We start from the raw sequence: 19,349 nt of genomic DNA on the forward strand, positions 1-19,349 counted from the left end.
CAGACTGCCACAAGATGGTGGGATCGCAAAGTAGGATTTTGAAACACTTAAATTTTTCTTCCTTAAACTGTACTGGACTATTGCTCAGGACTTTATCTATCTATAAAGAAATTACCATTCAGATCTTGGCAGCATAAAAAACTATACATACAGAGACATAATGCCTGCCAAGCTTTTTAAGACTTAGATTTTTAAATTGTATTTACCAACATATAGACAAAAGCTAGAAACTTTCTTCTTTGAGTGCAACTATGGGCATAAAAATGTCAATATTTTTATAATAATGTAACTAAAAGAGTGTTTCATAGAATCTGAGACCTGTTTAGACCTTGCAGTCTAGTACGATTATTTTCACCTTTTTTATAATACAGAGGAAAGTTTTAAAATGGCAGATTCCAGCCCTAATCCATCTGTATTTTAGGTGTTTCAGTTCACAGATACCATTAAGCACATTTCAGCCACAGAGAGAACTGCAAGCTCGCTGGAGGATCGGGAGCATTTATTTCCCTTTTCAGTCTGCAGTGTTCTATCCACAGTCTAAGTCAACTAACAGCATTTATATATCTGCCTTGAAGGGAAGTTGTGTATTTTTTTAAGACGTGGATCTTTGCAGGGCCCGTGGAGGATCTTTTACTCATGACCTTTTTCCAGCTACAATTGAGCAGTTTAAGAAAAGGCAGAATGTTCCCTTTTGAAACTGGCCTTGCTTATAATCTAGGACCATTACAGCTACAGAAATTTAATGATTCTACCCATCTTCATATTTCTTTTGCTATCTGATAGTATAATATCAAAGTGCTTCAAGACTACACATTCATAATTAACATGATTAAAAGTACTCATTAACATGTATTAAAATACAGTATGTCAATTCCAGCAGAAAATCCTCTGTTAGCTAAATTGGAACAACTCTCATTAAGTGAGGCAGACTTCCTCCAAGTGCACAAGGAGTAATTACAAGCTTGAAATGGGAATGACAAAGCACAAAGTGGGAAATTAGAAGTTAATACAAAAAGCATCAGCAAGCTGAAAAAGAGTCTATATCGGCATGTTGTGCTGGAAAGTCTGAGAAAGATGACTTAGCTCACTGAAATATTAATATTGCTTTACTGCTGATATTTCCAAAGGAGCATTCCCCACTCCACCACTGTTCAGGCAAAGTCATGACAAATGCAAATGCATCCCAGCCTCTCCTTAGTCATCAGACTATTCAAAGCCCCATTCATCTCAACTTTGTCATTAATATCTCTCATGGCATTGCTGTTTTGACAGCACTTTCCTTTGTGATACCACAGACACCGTGGAAGTGGCTGTCAGACCAATTACACTGCCTGGAGTTTTTCACTCTCTCTACCATAAACAATATTACTGAAGCCCAGCAGGTCACCCGAAATCCAGGCATAACCCTCACACTCAGACAAGCAGACAGCATGTTCAGAGAGCTGGAGTCAGCGCTTTGGAGCACAAAGCCAACAGGTCCCTCATAAACTCTCAAAGAGGAAGTATTAACAAGGCAAGGTCACATTACAAAAAGATTAATGCTGTGCCAAAAATAGCTCTAGATCATGATGACACATAAACAGTTTGCATAAAGAACAAACAGTAGGGAACAACAAGCTGTGAGGTTATAATTCAATTTAGGAGTTCTGGTAATAAAACGAAGGAGAACATTACAGTTCAAACAGTTTGTGTACCAGTACCCTCTGGAATTACTAGAATTACAGCTCCATCATTTCAGACGTGCCACAGATCACAGTCTCCCTCACCAACATATCCTGTCCCCACCACAACATTTCCTGACCGTGCCCCTGCTCAGCTGCATTCAGGACTGCAGAGCAGCTCTCAGACCAGTGTAGATGTTCTCCTGGCACAGGAGCACGAGTTCCTAACTGGTTGTCCAGGGCTACCTTTACTGCCAGTTTGCAGACAGCCTATGTGAGATGCTAGAGCCCATGATAAACCAGTGATGAAACACTGAGTAAGAAACATCAAAGGAATATGTGCATAACTACAGAGAGAGAGAATCAGAGTACTGTGACTGCTGGGAACCCAGTAGCCAGAGCTCAGGAGGGCAAAGCCTGTGTTCACTAACGTTACAGTGCATCAGGAATGGTTTGACTGATTTTGGGAGTCAGGCTTTTTTTGGTCCAGAAATTCAAAGGTCAGGCTAAATGCATAACATAACTGGTTGAATGCCCTATGTGATTCTTCTTCCCCTGTGTGGGTGTCTCCAAAGCATTGCTCTATATGATTTTCCTGTATAACGCATATCTACTACAAGCAGTACTGTGCCTAATCTAAGCATCAGATGGAATTTTGCCTACAACTTGTGAAACATATATGAAAACATTTTCCACTTTAAGCCCTGAGTTGTCTCCTCCTCTCCTTGCTGCCACAAAAGTCTGGCTCTACTTTAAGTTAGCAACTGATCTCAATTCCTATTTTTTGGTTTAGACAAGAGAAATAAAGAAAACATATTCTGCTCCTTTGTCCTTGTGCTCATGATTTTTACAATGTATGCTACCTTCCAGAGTCCACAAGGAATACTGAAGATTGGCAGACTATTTCCAAGTTAGACATCCACTGCAGGAATTGTAACAGCAGCCAATTCATTCAGGTTAGAGAGTGATGCTTTAAAAACATCAATGAAGACAGCAAAAATAGAACGACAAACTCTATGGAAGGATGTTAAAATTACTTAGAAAAATACAGATCCTTAAAGACAAGTGCTTTCAGGTAAGGTGGGTAGAGGCCTAAGAAACAGATGGGTTCCCATTAGGAAAAGATCACTCAGCACCAGTGAATATGCTGCTAAATTATTTTATCATTTAATATATTGTTCAGAAAGGCTGTTAAGTTTCTCCAAGATTTTTTCATGGATTGCAAGCCTATGTAAAACATAAAAATCACCACAAAGAAACTACCTGTTCTTGTTTACTGGAAGAGAAAGCCACAAATCGTGCAACCCTAAGTAAGAATTATTTAAAAAACCACACTCTCAGACCTTCCACGAAGGTAACAAAATGTCATCCTTTCTTAAAGGTGACCATGGCCATCTAAGAAGTCATTTGTCATTGACAAATCAAATACACGGCTGCCTCTTTTTTTTTTTTTTGTTAATCACAGCTGACACAGCCATTTCTGAAACTGAAATTCACGCAAAGCAACTACAAAGGTTCATTCATTGCTAATAACAAAAAACACACTGAGGACACCAAAACCAACTAAAAACACAACAGGACACCAATTAGGCTGATTTAATGACCCTTGCATCACTCTAGAAATGTGCCTCCTAACGTGTATGTAATTGCCAGATCAGGTCTTTAAGTTATGCCATATGCAGTGGTTATTTCTGTCAGCTGGTTAGAAAAAGGGCTGGAATTGGAAAGGACTTGGAAGTGGCTCCAGAGGCATAGCTGATGAGCAGATTGTGAGGACCAGGGAAGAAAGCCTGGAACAGGAAGAAACAAACAGGAATTTTCACAGGCCTAAGGCCATTTGTGTTTGGCAGGAACCAGCTTTCTAGTAAAGACTTCATTTCACATAAAAATGTGGGGTTTTAGGGATTACTGCACTTTGCCAGTAGGAAGCAAATAAAGCCCCTTCCTTGTGGGAAACTATTCTTACAAACAAATTCTTATGTACAGGCTTGTATCTGGAAAACAAAGAAAAATTCTTATTACCAGTGATTTCTAGTTGCAGCCTACACAGTGCCAGTGCAGACTGCAGCCCCACTGAGACACGTCCCATTTCTTGCATTCACCAAAATCTTAAAACATTCTTTGCTTCTGGAGGAAAATAAGAATTGTGCAAGTGCTCCTTCTCACCTTGACAATATTACATTATTACCATCCTCGTCATTGTCTCATTTTGCTTCAACAATCCCAGTGATTAAATGCACAGGAACATACCAGTCGTACATTCTGGATTTTTTGGCTCCAGTAAATAACAGCATTTGCCAGCTATCACATATTGCCACTTATGTACCCTTTTCTCAGCTGATTGCAATGGTGACTAGAACAGTAAGTAACATTTTGCCCAATAATGTACTGCATTCATACCCATAACAGAAGAGTAGTAGGGATTTCGTTTTGCTAAATATGCATTTATGTGCTTTTCTTCTCTGGTGCATACACACAAATGCTGGCAGGTGAGCTATGTAATTTTTTAACTTTTCTGAACTACTGAGCTATATACATCAGTGACAGTTATCCAAGTCACATACATCAATCAATCACAATAATTTTTTATTAATATTTGTTTCAGTGACATTTCAAATATTTTTTTTCTCCCTGAGCAATATTAGCTTGCATGTCATCTCATAGTAATTGTGATGAACAGCAGATGGAAAGAGGTAATACAAAAAGAGAAATCCAATTTTGTACCCCTTCTAGGTAGAAATCGTAGAACAAATCCTTATGTTATTTTCCTTATGCAGTGCCATATTCTCTATGCTAATTTTACAGAAGAAATGGTCATAATCCACTTTGTATCATTACAAATGCCTGATCTGTAAAGGAGATGAGGGACTTTAAAATATAAACCATACAATAAGAGAGAAGCAAATACCCCAAGGACAAGCAGCAAAATGGATTCCCTGGAGGGACTAATTTTGCACCAAGGTGGAGCTGTACTGGAAATACTGAGGATATTTCAAATGAGTGCTTGCCTAATTGCACTGTTGGTTCCTTTTGGCATATTTCACAATATGTGCAGATAATTCAGAGGGAGTAAAGTATTTATTGATTCTGGGGTTTAAGCTCACATAAAATTTTGAGCGTTCTTATTTCTTCACACAAAAGGCCTCAGCAGTTTTCAGTTGTAGCAGCTGCACCTCCCTTCCAAAACTGTGAGAAATTATGATGTTCCAGTTTTCATATGAGGGGGCCTGGGGTATTGGATGTTTCAGATCAGATACTGGGTTTTCTCTGTCTGTGAGTTAGAGAAATTTTAAATACTGTTCCCATTCTCATACACGATTCTTCAGCAACATCTTATTCCAACTGTAAGATGCAGATCAAATTAATACACAAAGGTTTCTGCCACTCTCTGACTTGTCCTGGCCTCACTCTGCATTTTTATAACTGACTTCAATATTGGAACATCCAGCTGCTAACTCATGTGAGAGCTACCATTTGTCAGATATGTTTTATGTTTCAAAGCATGGCTGCCTTTTCTTTTGAGCATAGCTATTTTACTTTCTATTTCAAATTTCCTATGTTTGTCCTGTTTGCGCTTGTTCTGTGGTCTTCTTTGCCAAAGGGGTGCAGATGGGAAGGCAAAAGGGGAGAAGGGCAGGGTCTCCACATAACCATGGACAGTAGCTCAACCCAGGGCCAAAGAGGAGATCTGTGCCTATGAACTCCATTTCCCAACACGCATAAGGTGTTTAAAGGTGTGCAACCATCTTAAAACAGAGATGACCATGTCTATATGATCTTACCTTTGGTTTTGCTGTTAATTCTACATGTTATATATTTTACTGAATTGGCTAAGAGAGCATAAAGAGAAAGATTATTTAATAGCAATTTATCACACAAATATACACACAAGCCTACACACACATTTCAAAGCATCTTCACTTGTTCTAAAGTCTTTGTTTGACTTACCCGCACGGCAAAAGTGTCAGTATGAAAAATGGCAAACTCCTCAAACATCAGCTCTTTGTATTAGTTCCAACACTGATGACAGCAGCTAGTCTTTCTCCCAGTCAGAGTCAGTGACCCAGCACCACTATGGAAGTGTGACCTGTATTCCATTGTGTTTTGTGCCCCATGAACAAAAATGTCAGCTCTGCTCTAACTGCAAAAATCTTTATTACTATTGATGTATGAGAATGGGCTAAATGTAAATTTGATAAACAGAACCTAGGTAGACTTAGCCCTGTGGGACTTCTGACTAATAGTAACATATAATTACAGATTAAACACAGTGAATCTGGAGGTTCACGAGAGAAAGTAGGCATGGATGCCTAAAGTAGATATATTTTTTTCTCTACAGCACTTCTCATATTGTGGCCACTTTCCAACTTGCCAAGCAGGATGCATCAAACATGGAGATCATGCTCCTGTTCAGCACAATGAGAAGTTACCCCAAAATATTACCATATCACACAGGTACTCTATAAACACCATGAAATTAACTCCTCCTAAAGAGTTTACGAGTGGAACAAAAGGTTGAAGAAAAAAAGCAGATGCCCAATGGAAACAATGCAGAGATCAGAGCAGAGTTTATGTCTGCTTGACTTCTGGACCACTGCTACACCTAAATCATACCTCTCCAAACTCAAAGAACTGAGTACATGTGGATGTACAAGGTCAGTGTTCTATAAATTCTCAGCTTCAGAAGCAGAACTGCAGGACCAGCAATTTATAGGCAGCTCCTGCTGATGTTTCTAATTGCTATAGTAGAAATTACGTGCATTCTTCACAGCAGTAGCATGTAAAATCTCTTCTCCTTTTCATCTGCTAAAGCTCAGCTAGCATACCTGTTCATGGGGCTCATTAGCATGTGCTACAGATGTTGGTAGATAACCTTGAAAAAAACATTAATGTGGCTGAGCCCTGGACTCATTTGCTTTGCATAGTTAGAACTTGTGCACTTCCTTCAAGCTATATCTCTCAGTGGGGTGTTCAGTACATCATCTTCCTGGAGTTTGGGGGTGGCTTGTTTTCTTAAGCATTTCCTCCACAATTATTTGGCTTACAGGCACAGGAAAGAATAACCTTTTGTTTCTGCCATTTGCCTACTTGTATCTTTGGTAGAGACAGACATGATCAGTAATAATTATCTTAATGTCCAAGTAAGGGAAACATGCCCAATAGATACTTCTTTAGCATTTTTAAAGAAGCTACATGGTATTTGAACAGTAAGTGAGCATGCCACAAACATTTATCAGCTAACACTGTCACTTCCCACAGTCCTCTGCCTCCTTAAAGCCATTTACTCGTCAATTATCCTAACTCACCTGAGAATGAGAAACTAATAAACCTCACAGGAAGACAAGTCTCTTTTCCAGAGCATTATAAATTCTTGATCTTTCTTTTAAAGTGAGGGTCAGGACTGAGGAAACTGCTGGAGATGAAAGAGCATTACAGGTGTCTGCCTTCTGTGCATCTGTGATACACAAAACTTCATGCTTAACAGATTTTCCCACTTCACAGGAATAGGGAATAAACTTCCAGCAATTGGGTTCAAATCATGGCATGTTTTTCCACTAAAAGATCAAGATATACTTTCCTTCCTGTTACTTGGATTGTTATAAGACAAAGGTCCCACATAATAAATGCAATCTGCCTCTTCCTCCTAATTCACATTGGACCCTCAATTGGAGTGAAGTATCCTGATTCCTCTGTGGACGTGTGTTACAGATGTCACTTAGGGCACATGCTGACGATGAACACCATTTAACAGTCCCTTAAATTGAAATTGCATTACCATCATATTAATTTTGATCAGAGTTAAAGGGTTTACCTGGCATTCATAAGCCCACTAGTTCTGTTTCTCTGATTGCACGTTCTGAATATGTGGACTACTGCTGTCAATGCTCACAGAAGAGAGCCCAAAAAGTTAGTCTTACAGAAATCTGAAGTCATACACAGCTGTGTGAACAGGACTAGGTTTTCTTTGGCCCAGAAATTCTCATTAACTTTGTAAAACTGCATAAATAGTAGAATGTGAATTGGATCTGAACCCTCAAAACCACATAGGTTTGTTATTATGGTCAGAACGATTTTAATTATTAGACCAAAGGTCCAAAACTATAAAGGAATACATAAAAGTATACTTCCCTTCCAGTCAGTTTTACAGATAACAGAACATATTGAGATTGGTGATAAGAGAAATTCTTCCTTTGTGGAACTGAATAAACGCCAGCATCACCACTGCATTTAAAATGATATTAAGATCAAGGTAATCCAGATATTTTTGATTAAGCCAAACCATTAGCAGTACTTCTCCTAAACAGCTTTTCACAAAAGGAAATTCTCCAGAAACACTTTGAAATCAGACATCAAAGTCAGGGGAAAAAAAATAAGACATTTTAGAGCACTAATAGGAAACACACAGAAAAACCTACAAAAACATGTCATTCTATCTGTTGCTGCCACGTGTTTTACAGCACTGTGGGTCAGCCAGCACAGCACATCACGTCCTGTCCAGGCTTCAGGGAGTGGGGAACAGCTGGAGGGTTTTACCTGTCAAAAGAAGGCTTCTCTCCACAGTCAAATGCATCCTGTAGCTCCTTGACAAGATTAGCCTGCCCAGGCAGTCGGAAAAGGCCCTCTTCCCTCAGCCCCCGCTGTCGGATAAAATCCACACACTGTTCCACCAGCATAGGAGCCAGGCGGTTCCCATAGCGCTTTTCATACCGGACAGTATCTTCCAGCTTCTGGCCAAAAATACCTGCACCAAAAAGAAAGATGTGACTTGGCTGAGAATCATAAAAACATTTGAGGGGCCTGTGCCTTCTATTCCAACGCACGCAACTTACGTGTCATTTAAATGCATGGACAATTAACGTCCTGTTTTCTTAAGAATAAAATGCTTAATTTCACCTTTGATACTCTCACAGAAATACAGTGCTGACATATTTTATAACAACGCCCAGAAACACTATTTAAAATAAAACACTGTAAATTATTTGTGAGACCATAAGCACATAAAACACAGAAAGAACACAAATAGGATTTTCCATCACAAAACTTCTTATTCAAAAGAGATGAATATATACATATAAATATATATCTCCATTTTCTTTGGTTAATGCCTATTTATCTATTAAAAAATTAAATACTTTCTGTGTGAGTTTTAATGGGATATAAACATTATCTTTACACATCAGGAGGCAAAAGATTTATAAAGATAACTCTGGATTTTGATGCTACTCAACCAAATTATTAATTTTTCGATATAAACAAAGATCATTCCTATAATGTCATAACTATTTCATTATCAGTGTCTGCTTTAGTAACAATAAATTTTGTGTGCAAAAAAAAGTGTCTGATGTGAAAGGTGAAATGTGTCAGACGAACTGCAGGAAACCTGCATTCATCCTTAACCTCATGAAGAGCGTGGAGGTTTTTCAACAGAATTAACTTCAACTCTGATTCGAGGGTGTCATTGCTAGCATTGGAAAGAGAGGTACTCATCATAGCTTATTTTGCCTCTCCCTTTCAAAGTGCAGAGCAGGCCACCACAGCATCACAATAACGTTCAGGCATGTCATCTGTGATGGAAGCTCTCTCTTTAGAGCACCATTTGCTGAAGAGTACTGGGCCTGAAGCAAGGCAATTCAATTTCTAAATATAGCAAGACAATGAATAGTTCTAAGGCAGTCATGATCAGAAACTAAAGAGCAAATAACTACCTCATTTTCCAATGACGAACACTATAAAGTTAAAAGAAAAAAAAAGCAGCAAGTCAAATTGTGCCCTTTACTGAGCACACAGTTCCTGCTGGTTTAAAAATTTTCAACAAGAACAGAGTTGGTTTTGTTTGCTTTTTCCAAAGAATGCCCAAAGTTGAGTTAGTCAGCTTTTGATTTTGACCCAAAAACTTAATTCTCCCATAAATTACAATTGCATGGCTAAGTGTCCACAAGCTAAAGGAGCATCCCTCAGGGTAACCTTCAATGCATACATTTTTCCTCCAACAGAAAGGTAACTTACACCTCAGTTGCAAGGGGGACAGCTGCCTTACATATGCTCCAGGATGTTATGGCAAGTGTCAAGGTGCCCATACTGAACGTCTGAGGTTTGTATTTAAAAGCAATTACTTTTACTGTAGCACAGGAAATAACTGCAGAGGGTAACTGATGTCCTGCTAAGACATCCAGAAAGTCTCTTGAGATGCTGAGCAGCATATTTTGTGATTTCCATGGTACCCACACTTGTGGATGCCAAAACCAGCAGTAGGTAAGGGAATGAACATCACACAGTCGCTCTTTATTAGCTCATTTTTTTCATGTTGTACAAAGCCCAACAAGTAGCAATTAAAGAAGGAATTTTTGACGTTTCAGAGTGAGTCAAGCTTAGAAGAATACTGAGTGATGTGGTGTCCACAAAGTTTGGGCTCTTCAGGCTGGCAGAGGAGTTAAAGCATGTTTTCTTATTTCTTACATACCTTTCTAGCCTCCTACAAACTGCCTAGGGGGATGGGAGGAGTATTAATTGAATTCGGGTTTCCTGTATTTGTCTGAGTTAAGGGTTGCAGTTGGTCAACACAGAGAACCCTTAGTCCTTCCAGTTGCTAGACCCTCCTGAAAGCAGGAGAACTAAGGAGGAAGGTCTACTGAAAGTCATTTCAGGAATCTGTGTGATTATGGGAGTTTTGGGGATTTCAAAGTCCTTCTTAATGTATATTCAGTGCCCCTCAATTTGTACCTTCTCCTGGCTGAAAAAGCCCCACTTGCTCTGCCTTTCCTCAAAGGGCATGTCTTCTAGCTCCCAAGCACGTCAGTGATCCTTTGCTCAGCTCTCTCCAGTATTATTTCCACCTCCTGGTTTTGGTGGGGTTTTTTTGGTTTTGTTTTGGTTTTTTAAGGACACAGTATTTGGAATATGGTCTAAAAAATGCTAAGCAGAGGAGGTAAATCAATTCCCTCCTTCTGCTAGCTGATACTGCCCAGACTGCTGTCTAATCTTCCTTGCTGCCAGGTCCACTGCTGGCTCCTGTCCAGCTTACTATCCGCCAGGGCATCCAGGTTCCTTCTTCAGAGCTGCTTTCCTGGGGTTATTCCTTCTTAGGTGTAGGACTTGGTCACTCTACTCCAGCTTATCCTATCAACATACAGACTGAGCTTCCTCTCAAGGGCCCATGAGATATCTTGGTTTTAAACACAAGGGGTTTTGCCTCTTTTCAAACAAAATACGATAGGATATTCCAATTATACAATTACAATGTATGTACAGTTACAGCTCCTGCTCAGTGACAGTACAATTAGAACAAGCCTGGCTATATTTCTCACCATGCTAACTTTCTTTAATCAGTAATGTGCATATTGCTGCTTAAATTTGCAAACTGCTTTGGAACTCATACTAGTAATGACACTGCAGTCAAAACACATCACTTTCTATTAATACGTTTTCGGATGTTACCTTTTTTTTTTTAGTTTGTTTTAAAACTGGTTTTCAAAGCATATCTAATAGATACTTAATAAAATCAGAATAAGGCTGTTTCGTGCAGTGGAAGCAAAAAACCTTCATATATTATTATAAATTGCTGATGTACCGCAACACAAAATGCACTGAAAACAGGTTGCAACCATAAAGTATTAAGATGTCTGTAACTAGAAATAAACACTATTTTTTAGGAGAAATAAAAAATAAGAAGTGATTCATATATAGAAGCTGACAAAGATTAAATACATGGATATGACAAACTTGGTTCTGCATTGTAGCAGAAAATTACACGTATTGTAGGAAGAAAACCTTAATAAAACCTATATCTGAGGGAAAATAAAACCTGATGTGATAGAGAGGGAAAAAAAGTAAGTCCAAATCAGAGCCTAAAATTTCCTTAAGTGTAGACTCTGAATTGTTTCTATTATTGTCTACAATAAGGGAAGTTGTAAATGAAGCAACTTTCACTGAGACACTTAAAATACACATAGCTAGGAATGTCTGAAGGAGAGACAGAGTAACTACAGCAGTTGTGTCAGATTTAACAGATTTGATTCAGATCCTACACAATCCTCAGAACAGTTGCATCGAGTCTGGCCACAGATATACTTTCCCAGCTGGAGGGGTAGGTGTATGCCCCATATCCTCACATGGCAGAGAAAGCCTCAGGGACTTGGCTTCCCATCTGTATGAATGGTGATAATACCAAATTTACCTCACAGGCACGAGGATCTCCACACTCGGCTTTGGGAAGCTCATAGCTAACGTGGTAACTGACAACCATGCAATAACCTAAAGTTAAGACCTTAGTCTCATGAAAAATCACCATGTCACACCTTGAAGTCACCATTTACTACTCTCTTCATTCTCCAATTTGTTTGGCACTGGAATTTATCTTAGGAAGGCTTGAATTTGTGGCAAAGTATAGGCTAAACTCCTCCAAAAGAAGTATTTCCTCCACCTAACAAATGCAGAACACTGCACCAGGCAGCACTTGGCCATGAAAGAAATAAGTCATGATAAGCCTGCACAAATATTGACTTGAAGTTACAGACTTGCTGATGCCTTATGGCAAAGGTACTCTGTTGCCAGGGTCAGAAGTGGCAGAAACACAAGAACTCTTCTTCCACATGATGTTGTCAGAGCTTTTACCTTGCTCATCATTTTTTTAGCACCTGTTGGGTTTTGCTTTGGAATAAAAGTCACGATCATTGCCCTGTAAAATGCACCTTCTTCCGCCGTCCCTTTCTAATGCTTTTATCCCCTCTTTTGTCACAACTAACTACTACAGAGATACTGCAGATCAGCACTTTATGAAAATTCAGATGTTGACCATTAGGAAGCAAAGGCAACGCTGTGAAGAATTGTGGCTGCAAACGTACAGTTACCTTAGAGGTCGGCAGAGACAACGTGAACACTATCAGCTGTAACTGGTAACTACCAGCACCTCATTTAGAAAAAGACAGTCCAAGTTATGAAGACTACAACTTAACCAAAATCACAGAGATAATTTCTGTTTTTTAAAAATGTATAATGATAATGCTGTTTTTTAAAAGTAAATTTCCACTACAGCAACTAAACAAGAACATCTCTGTGGAGAGGGAAATAAAGAGCACCCTCATAACTCATATTGTAATCCAAACCCAAGTTCTCCTCCTAACTCTCAACGTCTCCAAAATCCAGAATGCAGAGATGCACAAGAGCTGACCTGTCATTTGGTTTATCCTTCGGACAGGGTGCCAGAGGGGAAACAAATAAATTAACAAGAAACCATGAGATTCAGCACAGCAGCAGCTTTGCTTCCCCATAGCTGGTGGAAGGCTGGAAAATGTACAGGATTCCAGTTCTGACCAGTCATTAGATTTAATCAGCAGAACTGCTTTCTCAGAGAGCACTTGTAGGTCTTTAAAGCTATATCCAATTAAGCGAAGATCACGCATAACATCAAAGACAAAAATCACATGCTAGCAAAGGGCATGCTGAGCAGTTATTCATTAACTAGAGCATTCCCGTGGCAGAAGTTTTGTAAACATTATGAGCAACTGGATTTCCATGCTTAACAGATACCCAGGAACACTATGAAAGACTATTTCCAGTGCTATATGCAAATTCTGCACATGTCTACTCAGGAGTTGTGAAAGCACTGTGGTATTTTTTATGGTACATATTCACAGTTAGAGTATGGTTTTAAAACCTAAGAATGCTACTAGTCAATGATTTCCTTAGCTAGCTGAACACAGGCAGAGCTCACATCTCAGGTCTCTAGACTTGATTCAGGAAGAAAAAAGGAGAACAAGGTGGCTGTTCTGCCACCTTGCTCCCTAAAGAACAGCCTGAAATAAAGAATATCTCAAAAAAGCCCACCTGCCGCTCTGGCTCTACCACAGCACAAGTACTTGGTGAGCCAGAAGGTTTCAGGGAGAAAAAAGCACTGAGGGCTGATGCTTTCACAGAAGACCCACACCTGTACGTGTGTTCTCCCAATGTGCAGCAAAGGATCCCGGTCCTTCCAAAATAAGTTCTGATTTTATGGGCTATACTGATCAGAAAGGGCCAGTTAAGGTCAAAGGAACTGATCTCAGCTTAGGATCCAGATGAGAATTTTAAGCAGCTCTCAATCTCAATCAGTAATTCACTGACAGTGAAAATAACAGATCAGATGAATGGCTTTTAACAGCAGGGCTGTGAACAAAGGTCCTGGAATAACACAAAGAAGTGGCTGTCATGGGCACATAACACCTAATATGGAATTTTAAATTATTATTTTCTATTAGCTTTCTGCTCAGATGTTCCCCAGCAGTAAGTGCTGTTTTGAGTGGATCAAAGGCAGGGAGTATTTTCTTCTTCTCTACAAAATTTTGTAATGTAGAGAGGAAGAAAAAATCTCACCAAAACCAGTAGCAGCAGAATAATTTTCCTGCCTGAATAATTTTCCTTCCTTCAAGCCTTCTACCCCACAGTCAGTGTGATGCCAGCAGTAGAGAAGGCAAGACAAACTTCTGCCCTGAAGTTTAAAATATTTCCACACTCAAATAACCTGCTTAGGAAAAACAACTCTGAAATAAAAGTAGAACTAGATACAGGAAAGGAAAGGAGGTAATTTTAAAGACTTCCCTGGGAACTTATCACAGTTGATCACATCAGGCACCATTTCTCCAGCCACAGCCAATGCCACCTCCTCCTCCAAAACTCTGCCCATGCAAATTCACCATTCCACTGAGTGTTCTCACACTGCATGCCACCCTCAGACACTGCTTTCTCCACTCACCCTGCATGGTCTCTCAGGAGGTTCCTGTGGTGGAACTTAACCAGAGAGCATCTTCTCTACACTGGAGTTTAAAGATGCTTGGCTCTGTCTCTGTTCAGATGCTGCCCTCTGAGCACTGACTTCTCCTACGATATGACCTCCAAACAAATCTGACATTTAATTTTCTGGTGCCAATCACAATGGAAATTTGATCTGGATTTCCAGGAAGGGTTCTACATCTGGTCTCATTGGTGAAGATCATGACATATCTCTGTCTGAACAAAAACTGTCATGATTCCCTTCCCCTTCCAGTGACTAGCCAATGATTTTCCCTGTTAATTTTATTTTCTGCATCATGTTGCACAGCTTAGAACTAACTAATCTGCTTTATGAAAGTATGAACTAGGTTTGCAGAAGGCTAATTTTGCCTTTTTTTATACTTAAGTATACATTCTGCAAATGAAGTTATAGTAATTCTGTATGCCAATTAATAAGACAAGGGTAATTATCCTAATTTGCCTGTGCAACCTTCATGAAAATCCAGTTAATGTTCATCTTTCTGTTGACTTCAGCAGGACAAGGACATAGTGAAACACATGCCCCCAGCATTCTGCAGGTCTGACCAAGGGGCCTTAGGACAACAATCTTGACAGAAATGTATAGAAGAAAGCGACTGAAACATATAATACAGAGAGGAAAGCAAATTAGCAGCATCACCTCCATCATTCTGTCTCTGCCCCCAGCGCTGCAGCTTCACTTGGAGTTCTAGACAGGGACAGTTTCCGTGTCAGAACATACGGAGAAAGAATCAACAGCTGAAGCTCTTCTTGGAGCAGCTAAGGCTGCAGCTAGGCACAAAGGCAGCTGTCTGCAAAATTATCAGTTAATCCTTTATTCAACTTCCAAACATTTCTCAAATAGTTAAGCGTATGAACTGGGCACAGGCAGCTCTAATTCACACCAACACCTCGAAATGCAATACACATGCACATCCTCCTGGCCAGTCTCCAGCAGGACTGAACTCCGGCAATCAAGGGCCTAGGGGAGGGGGGCACAGGGGGCAAACAGCTTTCAGTGCTGTCTCAGCTGCAGTTCTGCAGTGAGCCCCTTACTGGTTGTGATATCTCGTTTCAAGACATCGCCCCTGCCTGCCTGCTCACGCATCCCTCAAAGGCAATGACGTCACCACATCACTACTGAGGCTGGTGAGCAAAGAGCTGCACGGTCTTGCAAAAGGGCAAATGGCAGCATGAAGGAACAGCTGAGAAAGGAGCAAGAGAAGAACATGACAGAATATGTGCAAGCCCTGTATAAAATAATCTCTCACACTTCAAAACAACATGACAGTTTAGCCCTTTCACTGGGATTTCTCAGTCCAGCATAGCTTCTAAGACAACACGAATGTCCTCCTCTTTCCCTACACAAAGTTTTTGTCCTTGTCATAGAGACAGTTGCTGCCCACCCATCTCAAGTGCTGTGGCACCTTACCACCACTTGTCATATCTCTTTCTCAGACGTGTTTCCCTTCTAGTGCTTCCAGTTGACATATTACAGAATCCAGTCTCTGCTTTGCGCTCCTTCCCTGAGTACTGCCACGCTCTGCTTCAACAGGAGTATGTGCAATGCAGAAGAAAACTGGCTTTAAACATCTCCATGCAGCAGGTGAAAAGGTAAATGCAGGCTGCAGGGCAGCACGATGAAGTGGCAATGCATCACTTGCACCAGGACAGTGCATTGTAGGGCTACACTTCAATCCATCAGAAATCTCTGAAACCAAGGACTTGGTCTTCTGCACAGAGGAACGTTTATCAGGTTGCTTTGGTCCCTTCTCTTCTCCCCCCCTCCTACCACACAAATAAAATGCAAACAGAAACTCTTTTTCCTGATGTTCTGCCAGACAATACGCAACTCAGAGCATCACAGGTCTGATTCCCCCAGAGCTCTCACTTAATTTTGCTCAGAGGCACTGCAATAATCTTGTCTCAAGCCACCTCATTCCAGCATTCACAGGCTATTATGTAGAGGAGACAGTATCAGCTGGCCAGCTACAAACAAATGAACAAAGAAGTAAATAAATCATTCGTGGAATGTTGGCATCTGCATTGTTTAATGTCTTTTGTTTCGGTACTCTCATCTGCCCCTGCACACACATCCCCCTTGACTTGTAAGAAACCACGGTTTCACTAGCAAAGCAGAACGCAGTGACAGAACGGACCTACCTTTACGGAAACTAAAACACCGCTTAATTCTCCTATAAGTAGTTTTAGGAATGAAAGGAGCTGCTGCTAAGGCACCTGGGCTGCGGACTCCAGCATTTCTGTCTTCAGGCATCATACAGGCCAAGCCCCCAAGTCCCTCCAAAGCTCTCCTTTACCAGCTGCATCCAGACGAAACACCACGACTGCTCATCGCTACTGACTGCTGAAGGAGTTCTTATAATAGTGTATTTTCCTCTGGAGCTAGCAGATTTGTGGTCTTCTAGATCTTGGGTAGGGCTCGAAATGATTTTAATGTTCTCTTCCCTGCTTCAATTTTGCTTTGGGGAACAATTTCCTTCCATCTATTTCCTTTCGTTTCTTTTATTTCCTGCGGTGAGACAACTGCCTATTATGCAATGTCACAACAAAAGAGTTTCAGCAAAAAGATGTATCTTCCATTCAAACAGAAGTGCCTGCACAGACGGAGGGGCAGAAAGACCTCTTTCTCCCAGCTGGAACAGGGGGCTGAGTGGCAGAGTCTCTAATTCCACAGGATAAGGTCAGCACTTTGCGGTGTTCAAGGGGAAAGAGAAGAACAATACCAGAAAGGCCACTGAAGAATCCTCCAGGATACGACACTCCTTGCTGGTACCCTCTATTTCTGCAACCAAGAAGCAAAAATAACAGCCCCTTCGCCCAAAAAGCTCTTTGTCCGTCAGAGATTCCTTTCAAAAGACCTTTTATACACCCAGCTCCTCGTGTGGTGCTCTCGGGGGCTTCTCGTTGGTTTTATTGCCTTCGAACTACCGGGAGCTCTCACGGGAGAGGCGCGTCAGATGCGGCAGCAGCGCATCTTTGCCGGCAGGATCCCAGGGAGCTGCTGAGGAATACGTGCCTCCAGACGGGGATGCGCTGGTGGCTCGCTCCCTCCGGCCCCTGGCCAGGCGATGGCAGCCCGGCTGCCGCCGCTGCCGTGTGCGTGCAGCAGGTGCGGGGGGAAGGACGCGCCGGAGCCGCCGCAGCGCAGGTTTCGCTGCTCCTCCGGGTGACTTTGAGTTGACTTCAGGCGGCTGTCATGTGCGGCTGCTGGAAAACCGAGCAGGCTGTGCCTGGCTCCTGCAGGAGGTGCCAGACCTTACACCACTACCCCTGCTAAAATGCTCATGCTCCTTCTTCTCCCTCCCCCTTAGTTGCAGGCTCTGTAAAAAAACTGCCTTTTTAATCTAATCAGGAAGGGAATTTCATGTGCAAACAGGCATTGCATGCCCTGCCTCATTTACATTTCTTTTCCCTTTCAGATTTTTCTCCACAGTCACCTTATTCTTTTGGTGTTAAAAAACAAGCTGTTTTTGATCACCTTAGCAGATTCCCACCTGCCCCCCTCCTGCCTGCTCTTTCTAGCACAGGTTAACAAATAACAATTTAATGATATGGTTAATAATTTACAAAGCTCCTTGCTCTGGTACCAGGAGTCCTCTCCCACTGCCAGACAAACTTTAAATATTAGTGGCTCACCAAGACTCAAACACATTCGTTACATGTGTGCTCGCACATACACACAGAGCTTGCTTACAATGCTTTAAGAAAACCACAAAATTCACATGTTACTCAAAGTGGCACTTGACTTGTGTGACACTGGACTATTGTGGTTTACCATGTAGTACTGAAATTTAGGAAGCTGTTATAAAACTAGTGTTCTGATTAATTAGCCGTTTGAAATAATTTTGTCTTGTAAATTTGTTACTGGCTAGTCTCCATCATGTGACTGCAACTTTTCTCTATCTTGTTTATAGTATTTGTAACATATAAAACCATTTTTAACTTCAGCAGCTACAGCTCATAAAAGCAGGCTCTTAAGACAAGCCAGAATTGCCTGTCTCTAGAAGGGTCAGACTGTTGCAGCAGCTGTAGAAACATCCTTGTAGCAAAGGATAATAAAAATATAAGTGTGTCTCAACATTCATAATTACAGAACAGTTAACAGAGCTTATTTACACTTGTGAAGATGGCTCAGACTATCGACTTAAGCAGTTAAAAAAATGGGGGACATGCTAAAAACAGGGTTCTTAATGGTGACAAATCCCGTGATACTGCTTTTGCCTTGTTATCACAGCCAAGCCTTCTCACCTCTTCCAGGGAATTAACTGTTTGCTTCCCATTACAAACAACCCAGAGTCAGTGTTTTGCACAATAAATCCAATAGGAAAAACAAGAAGAACAAGCTTTGAAGTGTTTTAACTACAAACGAATTGAAACAGTGATGCAAGGATTGCTCCTGCTTTGTTTTATGCAAATCAGCACGCAAAGTGTCCAGAGAGGTGCCTCCTTCAGCAATTGGCATTTAATGTTCCTAGAACAATGACAGTGTCCTGAGAATTTTCATAGTGGCTGAAAGGATTCCCAGCTGTAAATCATAAATAGCTCTTGCCCTATAAAAGAAATGAGGAGCTTGTGAAGAAAGCACAGGGTCAGGACTTGGGAGATTTGGTTTCTATTTGTAGCTCTGTGCACGGACTTGGGCTAGAAACAGAGTTTCACCTAATCTCAGCTCCCTGCCTCTAACACGTAGAGACTTCACCACTTGCAGAACGGCAAGGCTGCCTTTCCTTATTATCTGCCACAGAAAGATATTGTGGTGTTGGAAGCCAAGTTCAAAAAACCACGAAGACACTTTTTGAAAAATCCAGTTCTGTAAAGTCCCCAAACTTATCATTGCCAAAGCAGCTTATGCTGCTACCTCACTGGAGTAGGAGAATATTGAGGAGCTCAACACGAGGCCTGCTT

At 40.9% G+C, this 19,349-nt stretch overlaps 1 protein-coding gene across 7 annotated transcripts in view; it reads right to left on the reverse strand.

Moving 5' to 3' along the window:
• Window positions 1-19,349, reverse strand: part of ARHGAP24 (Rho GTPase activating protein 24) — a 175,994-nt gene that overhangs the window by 16,793 nt on the left and 139,852 nt on the right. For 5 of the 7 annotated variants that reach the window (XM_027692814.1, XM_027692817.1, XM_027692818.1 and 2 more), the window contains one exon: window positions 8,196-8,403. In XM_027692814.1, the coding sequence (XP_027548615.1) occupies window positions 8,196-8,403 (208 nt within the window). Of the gene's footprint in view, window positions 1-8,195; window positions 8,404-16,586; window positions 17,968-19,349 lie in introns of those variants that run through there. The other 2 variants (XM_027692821.1, XM_027692815.1) reach the window with 2 other exon arrangements.

The sequence above is a fragment of the Neopelma chrysocephalum genome, unplaced genomic scaffold (genome assembly GCF_003984885.1).
Source record: "Neopelma chrysocephalum unplaced genomic scaffold, ASM398488v2 Primary Assembly neopelma1_88, whole genome shotgun sequence".
Lineage (NCBI taxonomy): Eukaryota > Metazoa > Chordata > Aves > Passeriformes > Pipridae > Neopelma > Neopelma chrysocephalum.